The sequence below is a fragment of the Bombyx mori genome, chromosome 10 (assembly GCF_030269925.1).
Source record: "Bombyx mori chromosome 10, ASM3026992v2".
In the NCBI taxonomy this organism is placed as follows: domain Eukaryota; kingdom Metazoa; phylum Arthropoda; class Insecta; order Lepidoptera; family Bombycidae; genus Bombyx; species Bombyx mori.
Window position 1 is genome coordinate 14,700,785 of NC_085116.1, and position 26,024 is coordinate 14,726,808.

At 36.1% G+C, this 26,024-nt stretch overlaps 3 protein-coding genes across 12 annotated transcripts in view; 2 read left to right on the forward strand and 1 right to left on the reverse strand.

Moving 5' to 3' along the window:
• The first annotated feature begins 1,253 nt into the window (after positions 1 to 1,253).
• Jm (JAB-MPN domain protein) lies at positions 1,254 to 4,980 on the forward strand. The gene is given in 6 exon segments (NM_001145330.1): positions 1,254 to 1,501; positions 1,854 to 1,957; positions 2,686 to 2,816; positions 3,498 to 3,692; positions 3,900 to 4,167; positions 4,719 to 4,980. Coding segments are annotated over 6 exon segments (1,047 nt in total). The 5' UTR covers positions 1,254 to 1,346; the 3' UTR covers positions 4,913 to 4,980.
• A 328-nt stretch (positions 4,981 to 5,308) lies between these two features.
• Positions 5,309 to 26,024, reverse strand: part of LOC101742239 (AP-1 complex subunit gamma-1) — a 35,521-nt gene continuing 14,805 nt past the window's right edge. For 4 of the 10 annotated variants that reach the window (XM_038013188.2, XM_062670709.1, XM_038013191.2 and 1 more), the window contains exons 5-20: positions 23,854 to 24,092; positions 23,172 to 23,248; positions 22,317 to 22,334; positions 20,463 to 20,558; positions 19,117 to 19,443; positions 18,451 to 18,669; positions 17,728 to 17,886; positions 17,225 to 17,312; positions 16,726 to 16,873; positions 16,163 to 16,249; positions 15,140 to 15,269; positions 14,464 to 14,568; positions 14,038 to 14,209; positions 12,899 to 13,074; positions 12,125 to 12,217; positions 5,309 to 9,660 (exon numbers count right to left, since the gene is read on the reverse strand). In XM_038013188.2, coding sequence (XP_037869116.1) covers positions 9,559 to 9,660; positions 12,125 to 12,217; positions 12,899 to 13,074; positions 14,038 to 14,209; positions 14,464 to 14,568; positions 15,140 to 15,269; positions 16,163 to 16,249; positions 16,726 to 16,873; positions 17,225 to 17,312; positions 17,728 to 17,886; positions 18,451 to 18,669; positions 19,117 to 19,443; positions 20,463 to 20,558; positions 22,317 to 22,334; positions 23,172 to 23,248; positions 23,854 to 24,092 — 2,236 coding nt within the window. In that variant the 3' untranslated portion in view covers positions 5,309 to 9,558. The remainder of the gene's footprint in view (positions 9,661 to 12,124; positions 12,218 to 12,898; positions 13,075 to 14,037; positions 14,210 to 14,463; positions 14,569 to 15,139; positions 15,270 to 16,162; positions 16,250 to 16,725; positions 16,874 to 17,224; positions 17,313 to 17,727; positions 17,887 to 18,450; positions 18,670 to 19,116; positions 19,444 to 20,462; positions 20,559 to 22,316; positions 22,335 to 23,171; positions 23,249 to 23,853; positions 24,093 to 26,024) is intronic. The other 6 variants (XM_038013189.2, XM_062670710.1, XM_038013192.2 and 3 more) reach the window with 3 other exon arrangements.
• Positions 7,749 to 8,418, forward strand: LOC119629005 (activity-regulated cytoskeleton associated protein 2-like). Its single transcript, XM_038013310.1, has 2 exons — positions 7,749 to 7,763; positions 7,948 to 8,418. The coding sequence occupies exons 1-2, from the start codon at positions 7,749 to 7,751 to the stop codon at positions 8,416 to 8,418; spliced, it is 486 nt and encodes a 161-aa protein (XP_037869238.1).

The window sequence follows — 26,024 nt, forward strand, 5'->3', positions numbered from 1 at the left end:
ATGGCCCCAGTATTGTTTAGACTCTAGACAACAAAAAATTGGTCTTGGCGTAACCTTCACTGTCGGTTCAATTGAAATAAAAAAAGAAAAAGAAGAATATGGGTGAAGAAATATTTATTGCTGCGCGGAAAGTTAGCAAATATGTATTATGAGTAATGTAGAACCAAAATGATCCACGAATAGATTCGAGATCGTTTGACCGAATATTAACCTTGTATTATAATACCGTTTATTCGAAAGCAGGATACTATCCTACGAGATAGTATAAGTCCAACAGAAAGATTGGTTGTAACATTAAGATTTCTTGCAACAAGAAATTCGTATCAAGATTTAAAATTTACTTCTTTAATATTTCAAGCCCTTCTGACGAAAAACATCCCTGAAACATGTCGGGCTATTTATAAATGTCCTGCACATTATATAAAAGTGAGTGAAATAAATACTTTTTTATTCGGAAGTAAAAAACAAACTAAAAAAAATCCTCACGCACGGAGAGCTATGGGACGACTGAAATCAGTAAGTAACTAAATGCGATTACACTTTCCTAAATGTGTTTCTAATTAGGCTTCTAAATGATTTAGTCAGTCAGAAACCATCCTTGCTTCTGAATTTAGTATGCTAGCTTACTTAGTGATACACTTCACTGAATTCAGTCGACTACATTTAGCTAAGTGTAATAAGCCTTTTAGTGTTAGTGGATATGAACAATTAGCACGTGCCCACCAATGACTGCCTTACTCCACGAATCTTTTAGAATATTAAATTCCGTTTTTTTTAGAAAATAAAAAAACTAGAAAGCGGTAAATCAGAAAATTGAGCATGGGAAGAATGCGCTTGCTTCGAGTTTCAAATCTAAAATCAATACTGAAAAAATATTTCCATGATGAATGTTTTTAGAAAATAATGTTCACTTGTTATAATAACCAATCATACATTATGCAAATACAAAACAAACGTTTCACGACCCTACACTGTGATTTTCTCCTGAGATATACGTTAATTAGTAATAAAGTAAAAAAACAATTAGTTCAGCATACCAAACCTTTTTATTTAATTTATTAACTGATTAATTTATCAGCCCATTGAGCAACGATGACAGAATTTAAATAATAGGATATTCACAGCTTAAAACACTTTGCCTCAACATTTTTTTGAAAAAAATCTTGAAAAGCAATGACAACCTACTGTTACAAGTGTCACTGTCAATATTTCAATACTATTTTGCATTTTTTTAATTTGTCAAATCAATTTCAGGTTCAATCAATACAGTTCCGAAATAAAAAAAATCTCACATTGTATTGTGATTCAGCTTAACTTATATTCTGAATATTATTTTATCACACACAATGGCATCAACAAGTGCCGATGCACAAGCATCTATTGCTCAGAAAACTTGGGTGATGGCGAATAACATTGAAACCGTTTCGAACGTTGATGATATATATCGATACGACAAGAAACAACAACAGGATATCCTCGCCGCTAAACCATGGGAGAAAGAGTAAGCGGAAAAAATCTATAGTGTACAATTCTCACAGTTCATTTTTGTCATTCATTTTCATATCAAATATAGGTATATTTACAATTGTTTTAACTACTTTGTAATCGATGCAAAAGTCGAACATATTCAAAATTTCAAATGAGAATAGGGAAACAGATGTAATTTGCGATAGAATTAGGATGTTTTTTGTATTTAATTTGAATGGAGTGCTCACCCAGTAAACCATTATTACTACTATAAACACTCTTTTAAATGCATTTAATGTGAATATTAATAATTAAGTAAATTTGGTTGGATTGGGAGAGCAGTACCACCTTTCCTGTTTCTAAAATAAATACATGAAATTTTGCAGCCCACATTTCTTCAAAGACATAAAGATATCAGCTCTTGCATTGCTGAAGATGGTGATGCATGCAAGATCTGGTGGCACACTGGAGGTCATGGGACTATTACTTGGTATAGTATATTCTATAGGCCAATAGATTTTTTTTTTGAATCAAGTCTTTCAAGGCTTATATTTAGTTTTATATTCCAAAGACAATTGTGGACCAATGTCACAAATTTGATAGAATTGATTATTGTGTTGGTTGGTAGAGAATTACTCCCATATTGGTAAATATTAAATTCTGAGTTGTCGGAAGTAAACAAGACAAGATCTTAAAGAAGAACATCATATTTGTTAATTTCTATTTATTATTAGTCTTAATTACAATCAAAGGTAAAAAAATTATATTTGTTTAAATGTTATTTAAGCTTATCAAATGTTTAGTAAAATTTCAATGGCACATTTATAATAAGCTACCAAAGCATTCTTAAATCTTGAAAGGTGGTACCTCTTTTGTGTGGGTAGGTGTTATTTATTCATGATAACCTAGATCCACTAGGAAGTTAATTGAGGCACCTAACGTTGAGGATTATTCTTGAAGTATTGTAATTTTTTAACCGCTAGCCTGCACGTCCGTCATTAACCATCATTAACGAGGTTAACTGCCCTCTTACCTGTCTCCATGCAGGCTCTGCACAGGGAACTGTTTGCTATATTATCATTTACATCAACGATTCCTACTTTAAAGTGGGAAATTGAATAAATAAATTACACTCTTAATAAGAATAACAGAATAAATAAATTAAACTTTAATTATACATTATACTGTATAATAAATAATTACCCTGTAATGTAATAGGTAAAGTGGACGCAAATACTATGATAGTAATGGATTCATTCGCGCTGCCAGTTGAGGGGACTGAAACACGTGTGAATGCTCAAGCACAAGCATATGAATACATGACTGCGTATATTGAGGCTGCCAAGCAGGTAATTGCGACTGACATTCAAAATACATAATCATTTATATTACCATGATTCTTTGCTTTTACCAAAACTGAGAATATCTGACTAAGTCACAAGGGGCTTAATTGTCGAGTACATATTCACAACATAAATCCATTATTTTCTAATTTAAATAAAAATTTACTAATGCTTCTTTTAAAAACTTTGCTCTAAGAAGTACTGTCATTGTTCATGTGATTTAGTTTACCATATCCCAAAAGCTTAAAAGGGTGCTTGATACATGATAAAAATGAGTAGACCTAGGCAATTTTTTTTATTTTTTTATTACTTAGATGGGTGGGCAAACTCACAGCCCACCTGGTGTTAAGTGGTTACTGGAGCCCATAGACATCTAACGTAAATGGTGCCAACCGCCTTGAGACATAACTTTTAAGTCTCAATTTAAAGCACAATGACTGTCTCACCTAATACAACTGAAAAATATTACCGTATTACTGCAAAAATTGTTGGTGGTATCTACCTGTGTGGGGTCACAAGGCGTTTTACCTCCAGTAAACTCTGAACCTTATAGTGCAGTGCTCTGGGTAATGCAAATGAAAATGCTTAAACAAAAAAATCAAATTTGGTGAGATTTATGTGTCAGTTAATGATACTGTCTTAGTGACACATTGCACAAAATCCAGATAATTTATAATTTGCATGCAGGTTGGACGTCATGAAAATGCCATTGGTTGGTATCACAGCCACCCTGGGTATGGTTGTTGGCTGTCAGGTATTGACGTGTCAACACAAATGCTCAACCAGAACTTCCAGGAGCCTTTTGTGGCCATCGTCATTGATCCAGTGAGAACAATCTCAGCTGGTAAAGTTTGTCTTGGGGCATTCAGGACTTATCCTAAGGTAAGGTTTACCAAAATAACTTCGTATAAGCTACAGTTAGAGAAAGATAAGAGCTAGAACAACAATAAATGTATTGAATAAGTTAAAGTGAAGACTTAACTGGTCTTAAAAATAAATATGACCTGGTTTTGGATAACATTTAAAATTCTCAAAATGTTAATCTAAAATGGTGACCCAAGTACCCCAAGCATTCCCTCACTATTTCAGGGTTACAAACCAGCAAATGAAGAACCTTCAGAATACCAAACTATTCCTCTCAATAAAATTGAAGACTTTGGAGTGCACTGCAAACAATATTACTCATTGGAGGTCTCATATTTCAAATCATCTCTGGACAGAAGACTTTTGGATTCTCTTTGGAATAAGTACTGGGTTAATACTCTCAGCAGTTCGAGTTTGATAACGAATGCTGATTATACAACTGGTCAGATATTTGATCTTTCAGACAAACTAGAGCAGAGTGAAGTGTGTTTAGGTAAGTGTTATTGGTTTTTAATCAAGATTTAGGCTTTTTGACTTACTTATGAAATATTTGCGAGCTTTCAGCAAAGCATAAACTATTGTAATCAGTCAAGAAAAAGAAAATTTTGCAAGGGGAAATATTCTAGTTTTAATTGTAATGATAGACAAATACAACAGAAATTGAAAAAAAATTGCCATTAGTTAATTATCACATCTGGGTCGTCATGTTTTGTGCGCTAAAGAACGAACTTTCGCATATCATCGTTGACCTAACGCTGCCTTTGATTTCGAAAATGCGTTATGTGATGTAATGAAAATATTAGTATTAACGGTATTAGAAAATATTTATTTTCGATCGGATTTTTTGTGAATTTGTAACACCAACCATGGTCCATAGATAATACATAATACACATAAATTAGCTATAGCCTTTTCCCAGTTACAACCGCTGTAAAATGTTTGACTAACCTACCGGAAACAACAAGGACTGTTTTACTAAAAATATGATGCTGTTATGATACCCATTAAGTTAAAATTTCTAACTGAAAATCACTCTTATTGCAGGTCGTGGAGCATTCGTAGTTGCCGGCGCGGATCCCCACGAGAAGCGCACTGAGGACAAACTGGGTAAAGCTACAAAAGACGCCTGCAAGACTACCATCGAAGTTATACACGGACTGATGGCACAGATGATCAAAGATAGACTTTTCAACAGCGTGTGCGGACGCCAAGCTGCTCCCACACCTATGATCGAGTGAATGACATTTATTATATCGTGAATTTTTTTTTGTAACCTCTCACTTTAGAATAAAAATGTAATACGCGATTGGTCTGTTTTATTTTATGTATCTAATAAAATGTATACAAATAATAAAATTTAAAAGCAGTATTAAAATTCTGGTTTAGTAGTAAAGCAAAGGGCTCATGAATTTCTATTCAAAGGCATTCCGTTTTGGAATTGTAATTATTTTATTGGCAAAGTATTTAGAGAGGATTTTTACAGACCAATGACGGTTTCCATTATCGGGGTGATTGAGGCTATAATTTGCAATTAAAAGGCTCTTAGATACGCTTACAAGCTGGTCTTATCTAGAAAAGAATAGGGACAATGAAATCAGAGTTTTCCGGCAGTATAAACAAATTAATAAAAGCCATTTTGATTATATAAACATTTTCAAATATTTATTAACCAATTTACATAAAATCATTATAATCGTTATGTACATCTTTCACATAGCTTTAGATACACAAAATGATAACATCTCACAATGTGGAGGGCCTTCTATTTATTAGATTATATTATAGTAAAACTAAGCACCAACTTACAAATATATATATATTCAATTTGCCAAGCTCTTTTTTAATAAGTTGAACAATTAAAAACATTCACAAATACAATATGGAGCTTTATAGTATGAAAAATACATCTTAATTCTGTACACAGTCAGGGAATTAGGTTATTTACTAATAAGATTGATTCATACTAATTTTAATAAACAGTTTCGTTATGTAATATTGTTCCAAATGGTTTTACTAATATTTTATTTGGTAATTGCCATTTTCTCTCATTGAAGAGAAGTAATTGCAGCTGCAGAAGCTATAAGCTTTCTATGTGGTGAGGATTTACTACTAATTCTTATTAACATAACTACATAGTGCTGGTTAGTGCATCAACTAAAATAATATAAATAGGATAAAAATTAAAGTAACATCTAAAACCTTCTGACCGTAATATTCTTAATTTATTTTCATTAAAAATATTTAATAATTTATTTTATAATTCCAGATGTTTCTTTAATTATTATATACATTTTTCTTTTAAGCAATACATTTAAACGGTAATACTTTATTACGGTTTAATTTTCTTTACTGCGTGAAAAACATAAACACAATTTATTTGACGCGAAAAATCTCTAAGATTATAACTAGACTTAACAAAAAAAAATGCATGCATTACATATAACATTCCAAAACGAAATACGCACGTTATTTATGTAACGAGTAAATAAAATATTTTAATAATATGAGGAGTTAGATCTGTAGCTTGAAATAAAACAAATCACAGTAAATTTGAATATAAATAGATATTTATAATTTTCTTAAATTAATTGAAATTTTGCACGCTAGTAAGTTTAAAATTTTACACTACAATATTCACAAACGATCAACTCCACATTAAAAGTTATCATTCAAGATGCCATTTTTATATTTCCTTCATATAGTATTCATCAAATAATGATAAAATAATTGTATTCCATAATATTCTTCTTATATTTATAAAGATTTCGATTATAACATTATTTAAGTACAATTCGTTCAGCCCTCCATTTCTCACAGTATCAACTTAACATATTATTAAGAATGTCAATCTTTTATTTACACAAATGACAATTTAGAATTTGTTTAGGATACATGTTTAATGAAATTTCTTGATCTATGCGAAAATAACAGTTTACATATTTAGGAATGTTATTTTCATAACGGATTTTTCATAATTTTTTTTGGATCATTCAAAAATACTTAAAATCAATTGACTCGTATATTTATATTATTATAGTGTACATTACAGTTATATTAAGAATATTATTGCTTATTACAAGTGAAACAGTCGTTCATGAGCAAACAAATAGTAAATTTCTTTTTTCTTAAATATTCATAGATCGTAGAATTTTTCAACTCTTTTCGCTTAATGAAGTATTCAGTGGAAAAATTCAAAGGTAGAGTTAGTAAAAAGTTTAGAAATAATCTCTTCGTTAGATAATTATCAAAATAATTTCAATATACCTATAATAGTCCAGTGCATACGTTTAGGACATTATGCAAGCAGTCCGTCAATACAAATTTCGGAAATAAAAATAAATTATGATATTTAAAATTTCATTAACGGAATGTGACGAAATCGGTTAGTAAAAATAAGTGGTGGAAGCGTCATAAAGCTGAATCGAGACTTAATAAACATCCTTGTAATAAATATAAAATATTCGACAATCCGAGTATTCTACTAAAGTGTTTTTCATGATGTTTTTTAGATTTTTTTCAATACGATAATTCTTAAATCGTAGACTTTAAGGGACTCCGACAAACTGTGTACTAGCTGTTCACACGATCGCTGCTGTTCATACCGAATCTTGTGATACATAAAGGTAACATATTATAACGCGACGGGACATTTCCGAACGCACTCTTAATTCCCATCAGCGCGTTCCTCGGAACGCGCCTCAACGGGACGTGATTGGTCCGCGACCGCGCCGCCATCGCAAGATTCGCAAACCGCCACTGCGCTTGCGCATGATAGACTGACGCCGACGCGCTGAGACGTTCTCCATTTTGTATTATTGTTGTTGCGACTTGTGTGTGCGCGTGCGCTTATAGTAAGATTGATTAAAGTGTTTGTTTTAAAGTTAGTCATAGTCATTAAACCTCTCGAACGATTATTCGACGTTTTATTCCAAAGTAACCCACGAAACACTCATGAACATTAAAAATGGACGCCCAACTAGTGGCTTTGGAATAAACCACGTGTGAACTCTTTGTGAAAGAGTTTGTTTTTTTTTTTCAATTTGCGAACTTAGTGAGAAGTGACTATCGTACAAAATGACAAAACCGCGCGTACGTCGTCAGTCTCGTCGACAATCCGAGTATTTCGACCCGGCAGAGGACGATTCTTCCCCGCCGCCGACTGCATCGGGAAACATTTCAGTCAACGACATGGTCGCCATGATGTCTACGTGGCAACGCAACCAAGAGGAAACGTTTAGAGAAACTTCTACATACAGTTCTCAACCAATCGCAGCGGTCATCGCCCCCGCCCGCTCAACCTGCGCATGGAAACTTCGCCTCGTGCAAGGCTCGCTACAGCGGAGCGCCAGACGAATCACTTGACGGATTTATAGACGCCGTAGAGGCCTACAAGGAATGCGCAAACGTAAGCAAAACTAATGCACTACGTGGGCTGTCAATGTTGTTAACTCATGAAGCCGCGACATGGTGGCAAGGAGTTAAGACCACCATGAACAAGTGGGACCACGCCCTCACGTCCCTAAGAGGTGCGTTTGGTGATAGCCGACCTCCACATCGTATATACAAGGAGCTGTTCGCCAACCCACAAAAAGCAAGTGAGAAAACAGAACTCTTCATCTCTAAAACTCGAGCGCTACTATCACGTCTGCCAAAGGACGATCTGACAACCAAAGTACAGATGGACATGGTGTACGAAACACTCATGAACATTAAAATATTAATTTTTATCACATTACCACAGTGAACTCGGCCGATATAAATTGCGACTAATCGAATATGTCAAGGTGGTAGTATTTTCCAGGCTCTTTTTTCCTTATTGCCCTTGTAGGCAGACGGGCATACAGCCCACCTGGTAGTGAGTGGTTACCGTAGCCCATGGACTTCAGCAATGCCTGGGGCAGAACCGTTAATTACTTAATTAATTATCTAAGAGTTCCGATAACAACTAAATTCTCAAAGGTTTGTTAATTTTCTCCGAATGTTTAGCTTCTGGTTCTCGTGGTACAAGGAGGTATTTTTGGAGGCGTGTGGAATTTTTCCCTCCTTGTTTAATTATTCGATTTCAATAGTCTGTTAGTTCACGTTTAAAACATTTTTTTTAGGTTCAACTAGACTCATGAGTTTTTTTCGCTTTATATCCAGAATAATCGAATTGTCAAAAGATTACCGAGACTGGCAAATCAATTTCTTAATTACACAAGTGTATGAACTTTTTAGTAGTAAAATAAATATAATTTCATTTACAAAGTACATTCACCTAAAACAGGTGAAAATAAATTAGGTATGTATATTTTTTAAAGTGGATTTGTTAAGTGATTCTCCAGAGGTATTTTCCAATTGGAGTTTTCTAAACATAACAAGTCTGTTATATAAATATCGGCGCTTGAAAGGCCAAACGTGACTAAGCGACAATAACTGCTTTGTACATAAATGATAGGCAATAACCATATTCGATGTCCAAAAAAATATATTTCTAGGTCTATTAAAATCATTTCAATCCTACAGCTAGATTCGTTAAAATAGATTTTTTTCAAGTATTTCAACTTTAAATTAGTCTACTGTAAAGTTCACGCATTGTCGCTTAGTCACTTTGCCTTTCAAGCGTCGATATGTTAACGCACCTGTTAATTTGATGAAATTTATTTTTCAACGAATTCTAATGCATCACGTGCCGATATGAGGACCGTTAGCTTGCAACATTGAAATGAATGACTTAATTATATCGCACATTTAAGCGAGACGTTTTCCAGACGAAGATCGGCTCACACATATCCGGATAACCCGGAACAGAATCACATATCCGTACGACATTATTCGCGGCACTTCGTTTCACACAATAGTCCGTTTTCGCCTACAGACCGTAGGCGGGGGGCGTGGCATTTCGTCAGTTGAACAGGTCGGCCGGGAAATTGTTGATCTCCGTCTGTTCCAATACCGGGGTGCCATCAATGTTGTAAGACACCCTTATCCGCAGCCGAAGCGGGGTCTGAAACGAGAAAGTGTTATTCAATTATATTATTCTTAAAATATTAATGTTACGCCGGTAAGAGTGACGCCATCTATCACCGAATAGTCGAACGAATATGGAAGGGATCTAGTAGCACCTAGAACGCTCGAGAAGTACAACGCTATTGTCAGATAGCGGAAACACAATACTAGAGATGTGTGGAATATTCTCGATAATTCTAGGGATGTGGTATCGGCTATGAAAGCGTTGCAGAAATTGCACGCAGTCGGAACTACTCGAAGCGTAACAGCGAACGGATCACCCGAAGCGAAGCGGGAGAGGCGAATTTAGAATTTTAAAGCGTTTGTGAAGTGTTTTAATTGTTCTAAGTGTTGAATACAGTTTTTAGTTGTGTTTTGGTACATTTTTTAATTTACCCCGAACACCAGCGCGTTACATAAAATTCCTAAACAGTTGGATGCGTCTACAGACATAGAAATAACGAATGAAATACAAATAGTGTAAGTTTCACTTATATTGCGCTTGAATTAAATCTGGAGATGCGAGCGTTGGAGTTCCACTGTGCAACATTGGCAATGCTAGGCACAGCCATGTCAACATCTATCGTATTATAGTCAATAAGACACTTGTAATTTAAAACATTTTTGTCGTGTATTGCATTGAGCAAAGTTACTTGTCTTCTGTGGAATTAACAAGACATCTAATGATTGCCAATTACAACTCACTTCACGTACATCCGACGTTGGAGGGATCAAAAACAGTTAATATAATATGTAATCTATACTAATATTATAAAGCTGAAGAGTTTGTTTGTTTGAACGCGCTAATCTCAGGAACTACTGGTCCGATTTAAAAAAATATTTCAGTGTTAGACAGTCCATTTATTGAGGAAGGCTATAGGCTATATAACATCATGAGACCCATACAAGTGGAACACCAACAAAGAATGTTTCAAAATATTTTCACTTTCTACGTAAATGAAGTGAGGGTTAAAGAACAATGGCAGCTTTCTATACAACATTTTACCTGATATCTATTTGAGGCGTCTTGAAACAAAAAAATACTAAAACGATAGGAATAACATAGCTTAAGCTTAATCAGAAATATTTTTGGCATTAGAAAGTCACAAAAAAAAGATATCAACGTGTTTACTTTATAATTTGAGGTTATCTATCAATAAATAGATGTCTTTGATTTTTGTAGGCACGGACTATAACAAATTGAAAAAATAGGTAAACGATATGTTTAAATAACATTTTTAGTTTCATTATCATAGATGAACCAAGGATACACCTCTAATAGTACTCGAGTAGGTACCCTTAGCAATTGCAGAGCTACCTAGGTACATATACATATTATATAGTTTGTTCTTTCTTCTTTGTAAATGTGTAAAAATGTGTGTCAGAGATAGGTACTTTTAACATTTTGAACGAATTAGTCATATATTTGCGACAAACGAAGGCTTGCAAAGCTAATTTACTATAGTAGAATTATTTTGTCCGTGCAGTTTGGGTCATAAAAAATCGGAGCGGTGAAGCGAGTATTTCGCTCTCTCTTCCACTCACGAGCCTTATGGACGGGCATAGTCATGCGCATTATGTCAGTTGTCATACTGTTAAAAAAACATTGTCATCGGCAGTGCTGCCATTACTATCTATTACATATTTAGTTATTTAATTAAGTACTAATTGTAACAAAGGATAATTAATATTATTATTTTCATTTTAAATACTTTATGAATAGTATTCATTATCAAAAAATATTGCTTTTTTGTGCCAATAGTTTATATGCCATCCTTTACAAATGTATTAAACCGGAAGTACACAAAAATCGAATTAAAAGTTTATTAAATTAACATTTTTTCGTGGCTTTGCCACGTAAATCTAACGTCGTATAAAAAACGAGCAAATAAAATGATGAAGTTTCGTTTATGTCTTAATCTAAGACGCCTTTTAAAACATTCAGGTAAAAAATTGCCATTGTTCTTTAGCGTTATGCCAAAGTAAATATTCCACGCGGACGAAGTCGCGGGCAAAAGCTAGTATGAAATAATTGCGAGAAATTAAAGAGATAGGCAGAAATGTTCCCGATTGACTTCCACGGTGAAGGAATAACATCGTGTAATAAAAATGAAACCCGCAAAATTATAATTTGTGTAATTACTGGTGGTAGGACCTGTTGTGAGTCCGCGCGGGTAGGTACCACCGCCCTGCCTATTTCTGCCGTGAAGCAGTAATGCGTTTCGGTTTGAAGGGTGGGGCAGCCGTTGTAACTATACTGAGACCTTAGAACTTATATCTCAAGGTGGGTGGCGCATTTAAGTTGTGGATGTCTATGGGCTCCAGTAACCACTTGACACCAAGTGGGCTGTGAGCTCGTCCACCCATAAAATTTTTTTTCCCTCAAAACCTTAAAGATGATCTCCTGTTCGAGTTCGAAATCTCCAATAAACTAGCGGGTGTAGAGATACGGTTTAACTGACCTTGGTCGGGTTGGTAACTTTGAGCACCTGCGTGATCTCTCCCTGCGGCGACAGCGTCGTACCGGATGGAGACATCATATCCAACTGGATTTTCTGTAAATAAATAAAAAAACTACATATAATCTCTGGGATTAATTATAATGCAAAACTAGAATGCAATAATGCAAAACAAAATCTATGTAATTGAAGATATCGCCGACGAGGACATTCTAATCGTTTAATTGGAGGTTGGTAATAATAAACAAAAATATTTTTATTTATTTCATTATTCGTACACAAATGTGTTGAACTTTTATATTATGGAATACAATGCAAACATCTTCTAATTTATTTTCGCGTTCATCAAAATAATATATCCTATATCTGTCGCTCATCTGAGACATATTTAATTACAACTAATACCTACGTTGAAGTCCAACCAAAAGGTTTAGGTTGTAGAGTTCCAAATAATAATACATGTATTGATGATAGATATAATATAAATAATTTTTTACTTTCTTAATTTTTATTGCTTAGATGTGCGGACGAGCTCACGGTCCACCCGATGGTGAGTGGTTACCGTCGCCCATGGACTTCAGAAATGCCTTGGAGCCCATATACATCTACAACGTAAATGCTGCCACTCACCTTGAGACATGAGTTCTATGGTCTCAGTTTTAACAGTACAATGGCTGCCTCACTCTTCAAACCGAAGCACATTACTGCTTCACGACCGAAATAGGCAGGGACTCGTTCGTGAGTCCAGTACAAATGATCGCTAAGTGTGGTTAGTACCTTCGGCACGGCGGCCTGGAACAGGAAGTCTGTGAGCGTGTGCAGCTGCGACGTGGCGCGCGCCGTGAGCGTGGCCGCCGCGCCCGCCGCGCGCCGCGCCGACACGCACACGCGCACGCCGCCGCGCTCCAGCACCGCGCGCTCCCACTCCGCCCCTGCCGCATTACGTTCATTAGCTAAATGATTCAGAAGCAAAAATAATTCTCAACAATTCATTTTTATTTTTATTTTTTAATTTTATTGCTTAGATGGGCGGACGAGCTCACAGTCCACCTGGTGTTAAGTGACAGTTAAGTTAGACGTCTACAACGTAAATGCGCCACCCACCTTGAGATATAAGTTCTAAGATTTCAGTATAATAACAACAGCTGCCCCTCCCTTCAAACCGAAACGTCCGGAGAACCGTCTGATATGGGAGGAAACTTGAAAAAGTATCCCACTTTCAGCACTAAATAACAGTTCAAAAATCCTCCAGAATAGCGCTTGCATAGGCACAGGGTATGATATGAATTGAACAGTTGTTAACTGATTGAAGTATGCTGAGTTAGGAAATTTAATATATTTCATGACTAGAGGAATTAGGGACAGTATAATATACAAGACCTCACATGTTTACGTAGTCCAAACTAATTTCGTCAATATAACCTAAAATTATTGCTGTGGTAAAACGTGGAGACATCGATTGCATTTTCTTATCAGCTTTACATAAAATACTTTTTGTAATTTTGTAGTGCTTACAGTTCTTTCGTCCTTTTTTATTTCTCTATCTTATTCTAATAACTTTCAGCGCCTTTTTTAAAATTTACCCCGTTGCTACTGTAGCGCTACCCTTATTTAGCAGATTTTAACGGACACTTTTTACACACAGATGGTTCTTACCTCTACCCTCCATAATATACCGGTAATAAACATTCAGTTTTTTATTGTCCTTGTAGTCTGACGAGCGTACGGCCCATCTGATGGTGAGTGATTATCGTCGCCCATGGACTTCAGCAATGCCAGGGGCAGAGTCAAGCCGCTGCCTACCGCAAACCGTTTTGCCCGATGTAGGAATCGAACCCACAACCCTCGGGCCTACAGTCAGGAGCGCAAGTACAGCACCACTGATTGAGTCCAAGAAGAGGATTGGGATGCTATACCGTCGGCCGGGTGGGGGGGTTGGGGGGTCGCGGGCGGCGCGAACAGCCCGTCCAGCAGCAGCGCGGCGGGCGCGGCGCTCGGCTCCACGTTGTTGTTGGCGAGCAGCACGGCGGGCGCGGCGGCGGGTACACTCGGAGTTAGATCTAGACCGCTCAGCAAGTCTAAGATGTCCTGTGTGTATAGATATATTTTTTTAAATATTATTCATTAACTACAAAAATATTATATTACGAATTTTTAAGAGCACATTCTTTATAATTACGAAAATAATAATTTTTTTAATATCGTTTAGGTATTAGTGCAAAATTAATTTTTTTTGACACCAATTAATTTTAATTCATAAACTAGAAAAGTGTACGTAACTTTCTAAATCCGACTTCCTTTTAATATTTATATGGTATAAGTATAATTTGAAAAAGACTCACATTACTGCTAGTATTATTGTTGGTGGTAGCGATTTGTTCAGGCTGGTGTTCCACATCTCCGTTCGTCAACGAATCAGACCCGTTGATCAAGTCCAATAAGGCGTCCTATTAAAATAAAAATAATCAGTATTTGCCATTCACTTATTATACGTAAATATTTTCTGAAATAAGCGTTCATAGGTACGAAGTGATGATATATACATTTATATCATGTTTAGTTAACACAACCCATCATTTTATTAAATTTTAGTATAATTAAGATTTTTTTTTCATTTAATTATCTTTGATAAGCGTAAATTAGAATATATATTTGCGAATACAATATCAATTTATGTATATAATAAGATATTTCGAGAAGCAGCAGTGTATATTAAACAAACTGCCACAACTATATTATACTGGTGGCAGGACCTCTTGGGAGTCAGTCCGCGTGGGTAGGTACCACCACCCTGCCTATTTCTGCTGTGAAGCAGTAATGCGTTTCGGTTTGAAGGGTGGGGTAGCCGTTGTAACTATACTTGAGACCTTAGAACTTATATCTCAATGTGGGTGGCGCATTTACGTTGTGGATGTCTATGGGCTCCAGTAACCACTTAACACCAAGTGGGCTGTGAGCTCGTCCAACCCAACTAAGCAATAAAAAAAAACCAAAGTTTGCTTATGTTCAAGTACCTACCTGGTCAGGCTTAGTGTGGTCAGGGCTGGTGTCGCTGAGATCGAGCTCCTGCTCGTCGCGGTGCGGCGCGGCGACGGGCTCCATGGCGGGCATGCGCTCCAGCAGCGCGGGTCGGAGGTGCCCGTATTGTCTGAACAAATACCAATACCAATAGAGAATTTATACAGATGATACAAATGAGAGGGAGAGAAAGTATTCTTTATTGTACACCAAAAAACAAATAAACAGTGCGATACATTAAATACAAAAAAGTACAATTGTCGGTCTTATCGCTAAGAGGAATCTCTTCCAGACAACCATCAGGTGGACAAGAATCATTTGGAAACGAATTACGCGCGGTGTACCAATCCAGCGAAATATATATATGTACACACACATACACACATAAACATAGGTACATACATATATCCATAAATATACATATAATTAATACACAATGTAATATAATAATAATTATTAAAAATTTTGCTTCTTTACACATGAATAAGAATAAGCAATTTACATATAAAAGATACTTAAAATAAGTTTGAAACATATGATATACAACATATACAACATAAATGTTATGAGGTTCAGCAAAGTTCTTGGATTTAACGTTGTCGGCGACGATACCTAAACGTGCGGGGCAAGCGGAAGCGGAGCGCGGGGAGACCCGGAACAAAACGTGAAGACAGACAGACGCGACACAGACGCGTGCGCAACACCAACATAAGCAATAAGCCGCAGACTTAATGTTAATCGAATATATAATATAAAATTGTAAAAAGCAAAGTACATAATAAAAGCATAAAAATATAATTATATGATTTTGTTCAATTCCTGGACAAACGTTGATAAATTATTATTTTAAGCTTTTATTATTTTTAATTTATATTAAAAGTGTAAACTTTGATCAAGTTTAATTGTAAATCAAAATAAATAAAATTACACGATGAAAGAGTTGTTCTGTTATATCAGATAGAAGTCACTAAGCATTAGTCTGTTTTTATAAATTAAAATTACAATTAAAACTATTTTTTTTACCTAAAGAGTTGGGATAGTTCAACTCCTCGCTGCTGCAGTTCGATGTGGATGTGAGATCCGAACGTGTCTATGATCACTCTTATTTTTCTGTAAATTAAGTAAGTATTAGTCAGCAAACAACGATACTATTCGTCTAATAGGCGTTAAACTTGACCAATTATTTTTGAGATATAAGCTTCATTTTAAGGACGAATTTTATGTCAGTTCTATCATGAATTGTCACATATCTGCAATAGACACATAGCAACAGTTGCCATGATAACCGTTGCTATAGGACTCGCAGTTTACGCATCAGAGTGACAGAAGCATTTCTTTATCACAGAAGAATCCAGATTATTTATTTATTATTATTAGCCAATTTAACGATGGTGAAAATGCGCGATACGTATCATTCATTAAACAATTATGTCCGATATTGAATAATATTTCTCTATACAATAAATATATCTCCTAACGTGACTTTTCAGTTATTGAATTATTCATCAACATCCAGTCTTCCATCAAAGACAGAGTCAACATTTTGATGCAAATGAATACTAGACTAGTGTTACTCGTTAACTTACTCCTGACTGGCTTGCGTGGTGAATCTGGTCGACAGTTTGGCCAAAGAAAGTAAGAGGAACTCTTTAGTGCTGATCGAGAGCTGCGTGGACCAAAGCAGCTTCTGATATATGTCAATCACGTATTCTTCAGTCGGTCGCACAAAATCATCTGAAAAACAAAATAAATTGTCTATGATTAATAGTGGAAACTACACGACTGTCAGTCAGCTAATGGTCGAGCTAATTTTAATTGGTATAGGAACCCATTTATTGCACAAGCATCATGAGAAATAAGCAAGATGGAGGTCCACGGTCGTATCTAATACCTACACTAAATGCCAGCTTGGTCATAGGGCCACTGTCTAAGTTGTTATAAAAAAGATCTGTGACCGAAGCAGCAATATCATTAATTTAATTGCAAAGCAGTTATGTGCACTATAGATACTGGCAATAGTAAGATATAGATTCTTATGGCCAGATGTGCGACTTAAGAGTTAATAAACACGTTTTTGTAACTCACCGACACCGTCTTCATCCACCATAGAGATAGCGCTGCTGGCTTCCGATACTAACAAATCTCCATATTCACCAATAGTCCAAGCGGCAACCTAAAATTATTAAATAATTATTTTTTTAAAATTGCATTTGATAAATACTATAAAAAAAAGTAACACAGTATAAATTATATATCACAATAGCAAATGAAATATATTTTTTAGATAAATACTACAAAGTTACATAAAAGTCAATAGAGAAAAAATATACCAGTATTAAGACAAATGACATAATTTGACATAAAGGATTTTATTGAAAAACAATATATAATATAAATATATTTTTTAATATAGTACCTAAATTTTTTATTTTTATTTGTTGATAGGTTTATTTGTCATGTTCCTTTGTTGAATATAGGAATTTTAAAATTTTTGTATTAAAAAAAATCTGTGTTTTCCCACGTGTAAGAACGCTTCAAAAGCGCACAACACATTTATGTTATCAAGATGAATAGGACTTTACATGTACCTGGATTAAAGGTTGTTTCTCTGTGGCAAGTCCCGAGACAGCCGACTGTTCCAGTGAAGTCCACAGTCGCATGGCGCCGTACGCCTGACGCTCCGTCGCCGCTGACGATATGATCTGTATCGTGCTCGACACCGTGTCGTCTCGTAAGTAGTTGCCAGCCTGGAACCAATCATATTAAAGTTGATTTTATTGGTTTTTTATTTTTATTTTTTGCCTACATACCCCAGTAACGTCGATGGGTTAAATTAACACTTGCCCTAGCAACCGTAGTGCTTCGCTGAATCTACCACCGGATCGGAATCACGACCACCTACCACCGGATTCGATGAGAACGGTGACCGGAACTAGGAATGTCTAAAACTTGGACTGTACATTAGGAAATATTGACACATTCAAATTCTGACAATTTCTTTCAAATATGTATTGAGCCAAGCCGCTGCCTACCACTTAATACTCTCCAGCAACCTCGTTTGAAGAAGGACATGTCATAGCGCTCGGGAAACATCTTGGAGGGGAGCTCATTCCAAAGCCGGATGGTACGTGGCAAAAAAGGCCTCTGGAAACGCACTGTGGATGACCGCAGTGGCTCCAGGCAGTATGGATGAACTCTACTCCGGTGGCGGGCGGTGCGATGGTAAAAACGAGATGACGGTATCATCTCGAACAATTCCTCAGAGCATCTAAGCAATAAAAAATCGTAGCAAGTGCTCGTGGCGTGGTTACCTTGAGCAGGACCTTGAAGAGCGTGTCGAGGTGCCACTTGTCGGAGGGCGCGTACCGCTCGGCGGCGAGCACCACGGCGCTGGAGCAGTGCGCCTTGAACTCGGCGTCGCTGCGCTCCAGGAACGCCAGCAGCTCCTTCATCATGCCGCGGATGTTCTGCCCGTTCACCAGCGCGAACGACAGCTCCATGGCGCGTCGCCGGATCGAGATGTCCGGGTCCTGGGGGGACAAGGAATTCGACTTTAAACTGATTTAATCAAATTCAATATGATCTTCACAGAGTGTGAATTGTAACTAAATAATATTTTTTATGCCATGATGTTCTTATACAAATCAACTCCTATGCCTACCCTTTTTTTTATCTGATTGCTGGACGAGCTCACGAGTTCACGGCCCATAGACATCTACAACGTAAATGCCGCCACCCACCTTGAGACATGAGTTCTAAGGTCTCACTTACAGTACACACAGTACAGCGGCTACCCCGCCTTTCAAACTAAAACGCATTACTGCTTCACAGCAGAAATAGGTGGTACATACCCCTACAGACTCACAAGACGTCCTACCACGAGCACACGACTCATTAGTTAATACTTCCACGAATAGTTTAATGTGCTAACGTCACCATGGTCAGCATGTCATAACACGATGAGAAGCTATTCAGACCTTGAGACACTCGAGGATGGTGGTCCGGTGCCTCTGCACGGCCGAGGTGTCGACGTGCACGGTCCTCAGCAGCGTGTTGAGCGCGACGTAGCGGATGTTCTTGTCGTTGTTCAGCAGGAACCTCCCCAGGATGTTGACGGCCAACACCCTGAGGCTGCTCTCGGACTTGATGTCCATTATCGACAGCACCGTCTCGTACAGGATGGTGTTGCCGACGTTCTTGCTGGTCTCCGTGTTGGTGGCCACCTGGGCCAATATGTCGTTCATCGCCTCCGAAGCTTCGGCGTCGTTCTTGCCCAGTATCCGCAGCAGACGCAGTATCTTCACCTACAATTTTGTAACGGTACATTAAAATAAATAGTCACATGGTTTGTCAATTATTTTTGTTTCGTGGCCTGATGACAAACAAACAGGACGTTTGCGATTTTGTCAAATTGAAGAGCATTTTTATCGTGAATAATATAGAAGATCAGTTTTTATTATATCGCTCATTTGGAGCGACTGTGACACAACTGTAAATTTGTAAATTTTACACCACGCCAGTTTTCGTAATACTAATGAAGATTCTAAATATTTCTGATAGGTAATGACTATCTCTTTTATTTTACTTTTGTAGTTTGAAGTCTGAAGGCTTGAAAGGAGACAAATTTTTAAAAAAAAATAATCAAACCATATCCAAGTGCAAAAAAAATCATTGTGGTATAATTAAATCAATTTCACAATATTTAGCAATTATGTCACTGTCGCTCCGAATGAGCGATATTATGATTTAGAGTCATTGGAGAGTGTACAGTGTGCAACACAGTTACGACAGTCTCTTATCTCTATTCGGTAATGATAAAGATCTAATGTTTATTCGTGAAGCAAGTTAATTGCATTAAGCTATCAAATACATAGATATACTGTGGCCTGGTCGTTATTCTGTTTTTATATACGTTGTGTTAAAGATCTGTTTACTTCATGTATTATTGTTATTATTATTACATTATAGTAATAAAAGTTGTTAACGAGGTTACCAAAGCTGACAGACACCACAGCATTACTAACGGCCACTTTGAGATATGAGAAGTCTCAAATCTAGTGTAATAATTAATCGTGAAGCAGAAGACACGATTTCGAAAATCATGACTGTTCTACTAACGCTACTAATCCGACAAAAGCTAGAATCGTGCAAACGATAATTTCAAGATAATCCTCCATTTATATAAATTCCGAATTCTGATCGTCAGTTTACTCAACAAGGCACCGACGACAGAACAACTTTGTCTCCCGTGATTCTAAGACATCAGTTAAATACTAATCGCGGTTGAAGTTACTTGTGACGTCACAATCGACCGGGAACATACCTGCAGGAACGGATCGGATACGCCGCTGACGTCATGTTCCGGAGAATATCCGGCCAGTATCAGATTCTTTAATATCCTCACCAGATTAGGAACGATCTAAAAAAAGAAAAGTTTTCAACTTGAAAGAACACCGCCACAGAGTACACAAGAGGGGCATTCAAATCGCACAGATAACAAAATTTGTTGGCAAAAAAGCAAATGGAAAACTTTAAAATGAACATCAGGCGTTTCATTATGCTCAACATAAATTAGGAAAAAAAATTACTTTATAGTATATTTTAATTTTCTTTCAAATAACATTCACTATGACAACAACTATGAATGGGATCGAAGACGCGATACGTGATCTATATGGGGTTACTTTTTATCTTTAATTTTGTTTAAACAAATTGTACTGAAGCTACTATATTCTTATTTCTTATTTGAACATATTACTATAACGCTAAAATTAAGAAAACTTATTTATAAATTGTTACAAACCGCCTCACATAGGATTAGTTACAATTTTTTCGTGATATTCTTTCAAAAATGTGTTTCATGGTTAGTAAAATGTTTTGTGAATAGAAATAAATGTAATGTATACAATGAATCCAGGTAGATATATTTATAAAATACTATTTAACATCGAACATGATAAGGTGCATCCCCATACAGTGATATCACATTTAAAAAAAACCACCTCGACATAAAAAAGGCTTAAGTTACATAAAAGCATTCACGCGATTATAGAACTTATTTCTATGAACAAACAAGTCTCAAAACTATGTTAAGGCCTTTCGATAGAAAACATATAATATGCATAATATATAACCCACGTACATTGGTATATATAAATCAACATATCTCATGCTTTTATTTGTAGTCTGATGACATTCAGATAAGGCCTCTATATTCTTCAAGGACATTATTTCTATTATTAAAGCCTCGATCTAATCTTGATATATACACATGTATATTTATAATTATTATTATGGTTCTCACTTACAAAAAGAGAAACTGCAAATTTTTTTTTAATACTGCAGTCCATATCTATCTCAGTGCAGAGAAGGATAACTTTAAAATGATAAATATACTGAATATTTATTTTTAAATAATTTGACTTTGAAAATCTCACAGATCATATTGGCGTCGAAGTTCTGGGGTCGAGTTGTGGGGATTCTAGTTAAATACAGTGTTTATATGTTAATAAGACAATCATCATCAACCTGTATCTCTCCACTACTGGATGTAGGCCTCTAATAAGACAAAATACCTTAAAATTATTATAACTAATTTGTATTACTGTTTGCTAACCAATTTTGTGTACGTTAATTTTCAATTATGACATACTGTTTTTGTATAGTACTTAAACATATAGATAGGTAAGTATCAACAGTTGTATGGTATTCTTTGAGTACGTTTGTTTGACTGAGACGGTTTTTGCTCTTTATACGCGAGCTTGGCAGAGGATATAAAACATTGTTTTCCACAAGTGGAAAGACAAGAGGAGTATTTATTTTTAATATTATTTATCTGAAAATGAGGTTTGTAGTGTTGTTTGTAATGTAATGTAAATAATACTTTCACTCTCGAGCATTCGTTAACACAGTACAGGTTGCCTATTTAAATTCGCACGCATTTTTACGTATGCGCACGCATTTTTACGTACGCGCACGCAATTTTGCGTACACGCATGCATTAATTTGTGGGTAGATTATTTTTTAGAAAAATTTAAAAGATACCATCCCCTGCATAACCGTATATTAACATGTTTAATGAGTAGGTATAGAGTTAATGAATATTAGAAGGAATGTCATCAAACCACATTAATATTAAATCAAAGTGCATGAACCAGCGGCGTTTATGTTTTGTTACCTCACGCTGTCCGCTCTCCTACAGGACAACACAAAAACATGTTAATATTTTGTCTTAATGCAAAAAAAAAACCATTACTATATGGGCTTAACGTTCAAATTCACACGACAAGCAAATACAAAATGTTAGTTTTACTAGAATACGTTTTTTTTATGTTACAAATTGGAACTTTCTAATCAAATGTAGGGTATGTTTAAAATGTGTTCAATGTGAAAACTGAAACTTCTAGTAAGTTCTTTTGCAGTTACATTAAAAGATATTGGATTTTCTATCATCGTGGGTCGAAGTTGGTTTTATAAAATATTACAATTCGTAATATGTTTTACAGAATCAGACTCAATCAAGGCTTGCTTACACAATTCCCCTATAATAATACTTCTTGGAATTATTTTAATTTAACAAGAAATTCAATGCAAGAAAGAGGAAATCATCAATAACATTATGTTCCAATTACGCTTACATATAACCAGTTTAAGTTTGAAGAGTGATTAAATCAACCGGTTAACAAAAAAATTAATTGACGAAATTGACGATTGACGAAAAAATTATATAGCTTCCAAAGGTTGATTAATAATAGCTCTACTACATGCCAGCCACTACTGCTGCAGCAACTAGACTTAGCTTGCGGTGGATTATTTAAGATAACAAAACCGTAGACAACAAACATGTTTAATTTCTCAACACAAACGTTAACACAAGTCAGATCTTCTGGAATGTTCTAGTACAATTTGAAAATCGATTTAATTTTATCAGACTTTTGTTTACTTATTTTATCGATAAACGATTATTTGTTTACAGAATTACGACATGTTTCGTCGAATGATATTATAGATGATAAGGATGCAGGATGCTCACCTTTTTGAAATGATTAAGCGTGTCGGGACTGTTCTCACACATTTCGGTGATAAGTGTAACGCCTGTTATGAGGACACCTGGAAATTAAGTAATTTTAAATAGTATTCATTGTTTTTTTTTCTCCTAGCTGTTCTCTGGTAGCCTAAGGGGCTATTCTAGCTTCAATTAAAGCTGATACATTAATAAACATAAATTTCATTGTAGCTTATATTTATATTTTCTTACACAGTTTAACACCCAACTATAAGGGTTGTTGTTCGAATTAGAAAAAAATATTAGACTATATATAATATTATTGAACACAAAAATCTGAGTATCGAAGCAGCTATCACAGCGGCTCAACTAATAACATGCACTAGAACTGATCAAGATATAAAATGAATCGATCGATGGTGTTCCTTTTAATATGGTTTATGGAAGTATTTCCAACTACTATTTTTTTTTTTTGTTGCTTATATGGGTGGACGAGCTCACAGCCAACCTGGGGTTAAGTAGTTACTGGAGCCCATAGACATCTACAACTTAAATGCGCCACCCACCTTGAAATACAAGTTCTAAGGTCTTAAGTATAGTTACTAATAAAGAATTAACATCAGAACATCAATCCGTATCAGTACTATTAGATATTATCCATTTTTATTTATATTTCGTGGCGATGTACAATGCAATATGGACAAATTACCATGATTCTTTTCGGTAAGTAGACTTCTAGTGGCCGGCAAGAACATCTCCATTAAATCTGGTACTCTCCTGATGATCCTGAACGCGCAAAGCGCCGCCTTCTTCTTTATGTAGGCGTTCGGTGACTTTATCAGACGCTCCACTTCCGAAGCCAAATCCCTGGCCATCTCCGGCGAGGCTATGGCTCCGAGGGTGCACAGCGCGAGCCCGACCACGAACTGTGTGTTGCTGTTGAGGTCGCTGTTGACAACGAGGCAAGTGAGATATTGCGATTAGCAAACTGTTGGACATATGTATATGTTACGGTAAAAGTAGATATTGCGGCAAATGTACACCTTTTCCGGTAAATGTGCACATTTGCCTCCTCGTTTGGGTAATGTGCATTCAACTAACACTAGATGATGACTGAACTTTGCTCGGTTTTTTTTTGATAACGCCATCTTGTTGTGTCTTTAAAGCGGTTAGTTGCCCTCAATTAAGAAAAATAGTATTATTATTCGCCAATAGATGTCGGGAAGAGTTGATTATTGAAAACACGAATAAAACAACATTTTCTGAAAATAAATCGTAGCTAGATCGATTTATCGCCCCCGAAATCCCCTGCATTCTAAATTTTATGAGAATCGTTGGGAGCCGTTTCCGAGGTTCAGATTATATATAAATATATTAATATACAAGAATTGCTCGTTTAAAGGTATAAGATTTACAATTTCCAAGGAGGGAAATGTACATTGAATTCACAATGACCATGTCGTTTTGGTAAATGTGAGCAGGGCATACAAAATACGAAATCGCAAGTGCTAGTAATGTGCACCACACAATCTAACTTAACCTAACCTACGACATATTATATAATACGCAAAGAAAAGTATGTTTTGTTTGTCATTTACATTTTTTAATTAAAATAATTTTCGTTATTAAAGCCTTTTCATCATCATCATCATCAGCCTGCGGCAATCCACTGCTAGACATAGGCCTCCCCCAAAGCTCGCTACTGAACCCGATCTTCGGTTCTACGCATCCAGTTACTGCCAGCTACCTTGCGCAGGTCGTCGCTCCATCTAGCAGGAGGGCGTCCTACACTACGTTTGCCGGTTCGCGGTCTCCACTCCAGAACACGTCTATCCCAACGGTTATCGGTTCTGCGACATATGTGACCAGCCCACTACCACTTCAGCTTACTAACTCTGCGTGCTATATCGATCACTTTGGTTTTTGCCCGAATGACCTCATTGCGTATTCGGTCTCGCAATGACAAACCAAGCATAGCTCGCTCCATAGTTCGCTGAGTAACTTTTAATTGGTGGACTAGTCGCACAGTCAGTGTCCAGGTTTCGGCTCCGTAGGTAAGCACGGGTAGGACGCACTGATTATAGACCTTTGTCTTCAGACATTGTGGTATGGGCGACGAAAAGACCTGACGAAGCTTCCCGAACGCTGCCCAGCCCTACTGAATCCTTCTGGTCACTTCCTTCTCAAAGTTGTTTCTACCTAGTTGTAGGGTCTGTCCCAGGTAGACATACTCTTGAACAACTTCGAGAGGTGTACCGCCAACATCGATTGGTCTCGGAAGCCTTTTGTATTATGTTTATTTAAATAAATATTTTTTTACTGCAGCAGCATTATTAATTTATTTGTATTCCAACGTTTCTTAAAACGTTAAGGTAAGAGTATACATTTACCAAAAAGGCAAGAGTACACATTTGCCGGGAAATTTATTATACATATATATATACATTATATTCAGTTCACACATACGTAACTTTTTGGCAAATACAGTTAAAACCGTTTACTGCGACATCGTTTAATACAACATGCCGGTTATAATAACCTAGAACAAAGGTCCCGGCTGAATGCCATATGACCGCCTTATTAAAAATATTGCTTTCTACGACATTGGTAATAACGACATACCTCATAAAACGACCACATTTAACTAATATTTCGGAGAATTTGATCTGTTAGAACGACCGGCTAAGCTGTATTGTAAACAATTTGAATAGGTATCCACATTTGTCTTCAATGGCTTTTAAAATCAGGAAAGAAAACAATAGGATTTAGTTTAGTTTAGGGTCTTTTCTAATTCTTAGAAACATAACACGTGCATGCGGTAGTCAAAGCCCGCTTCTTCATATCTCTTCAGTTAGTTTGTTAATTATCTATACACAAGAC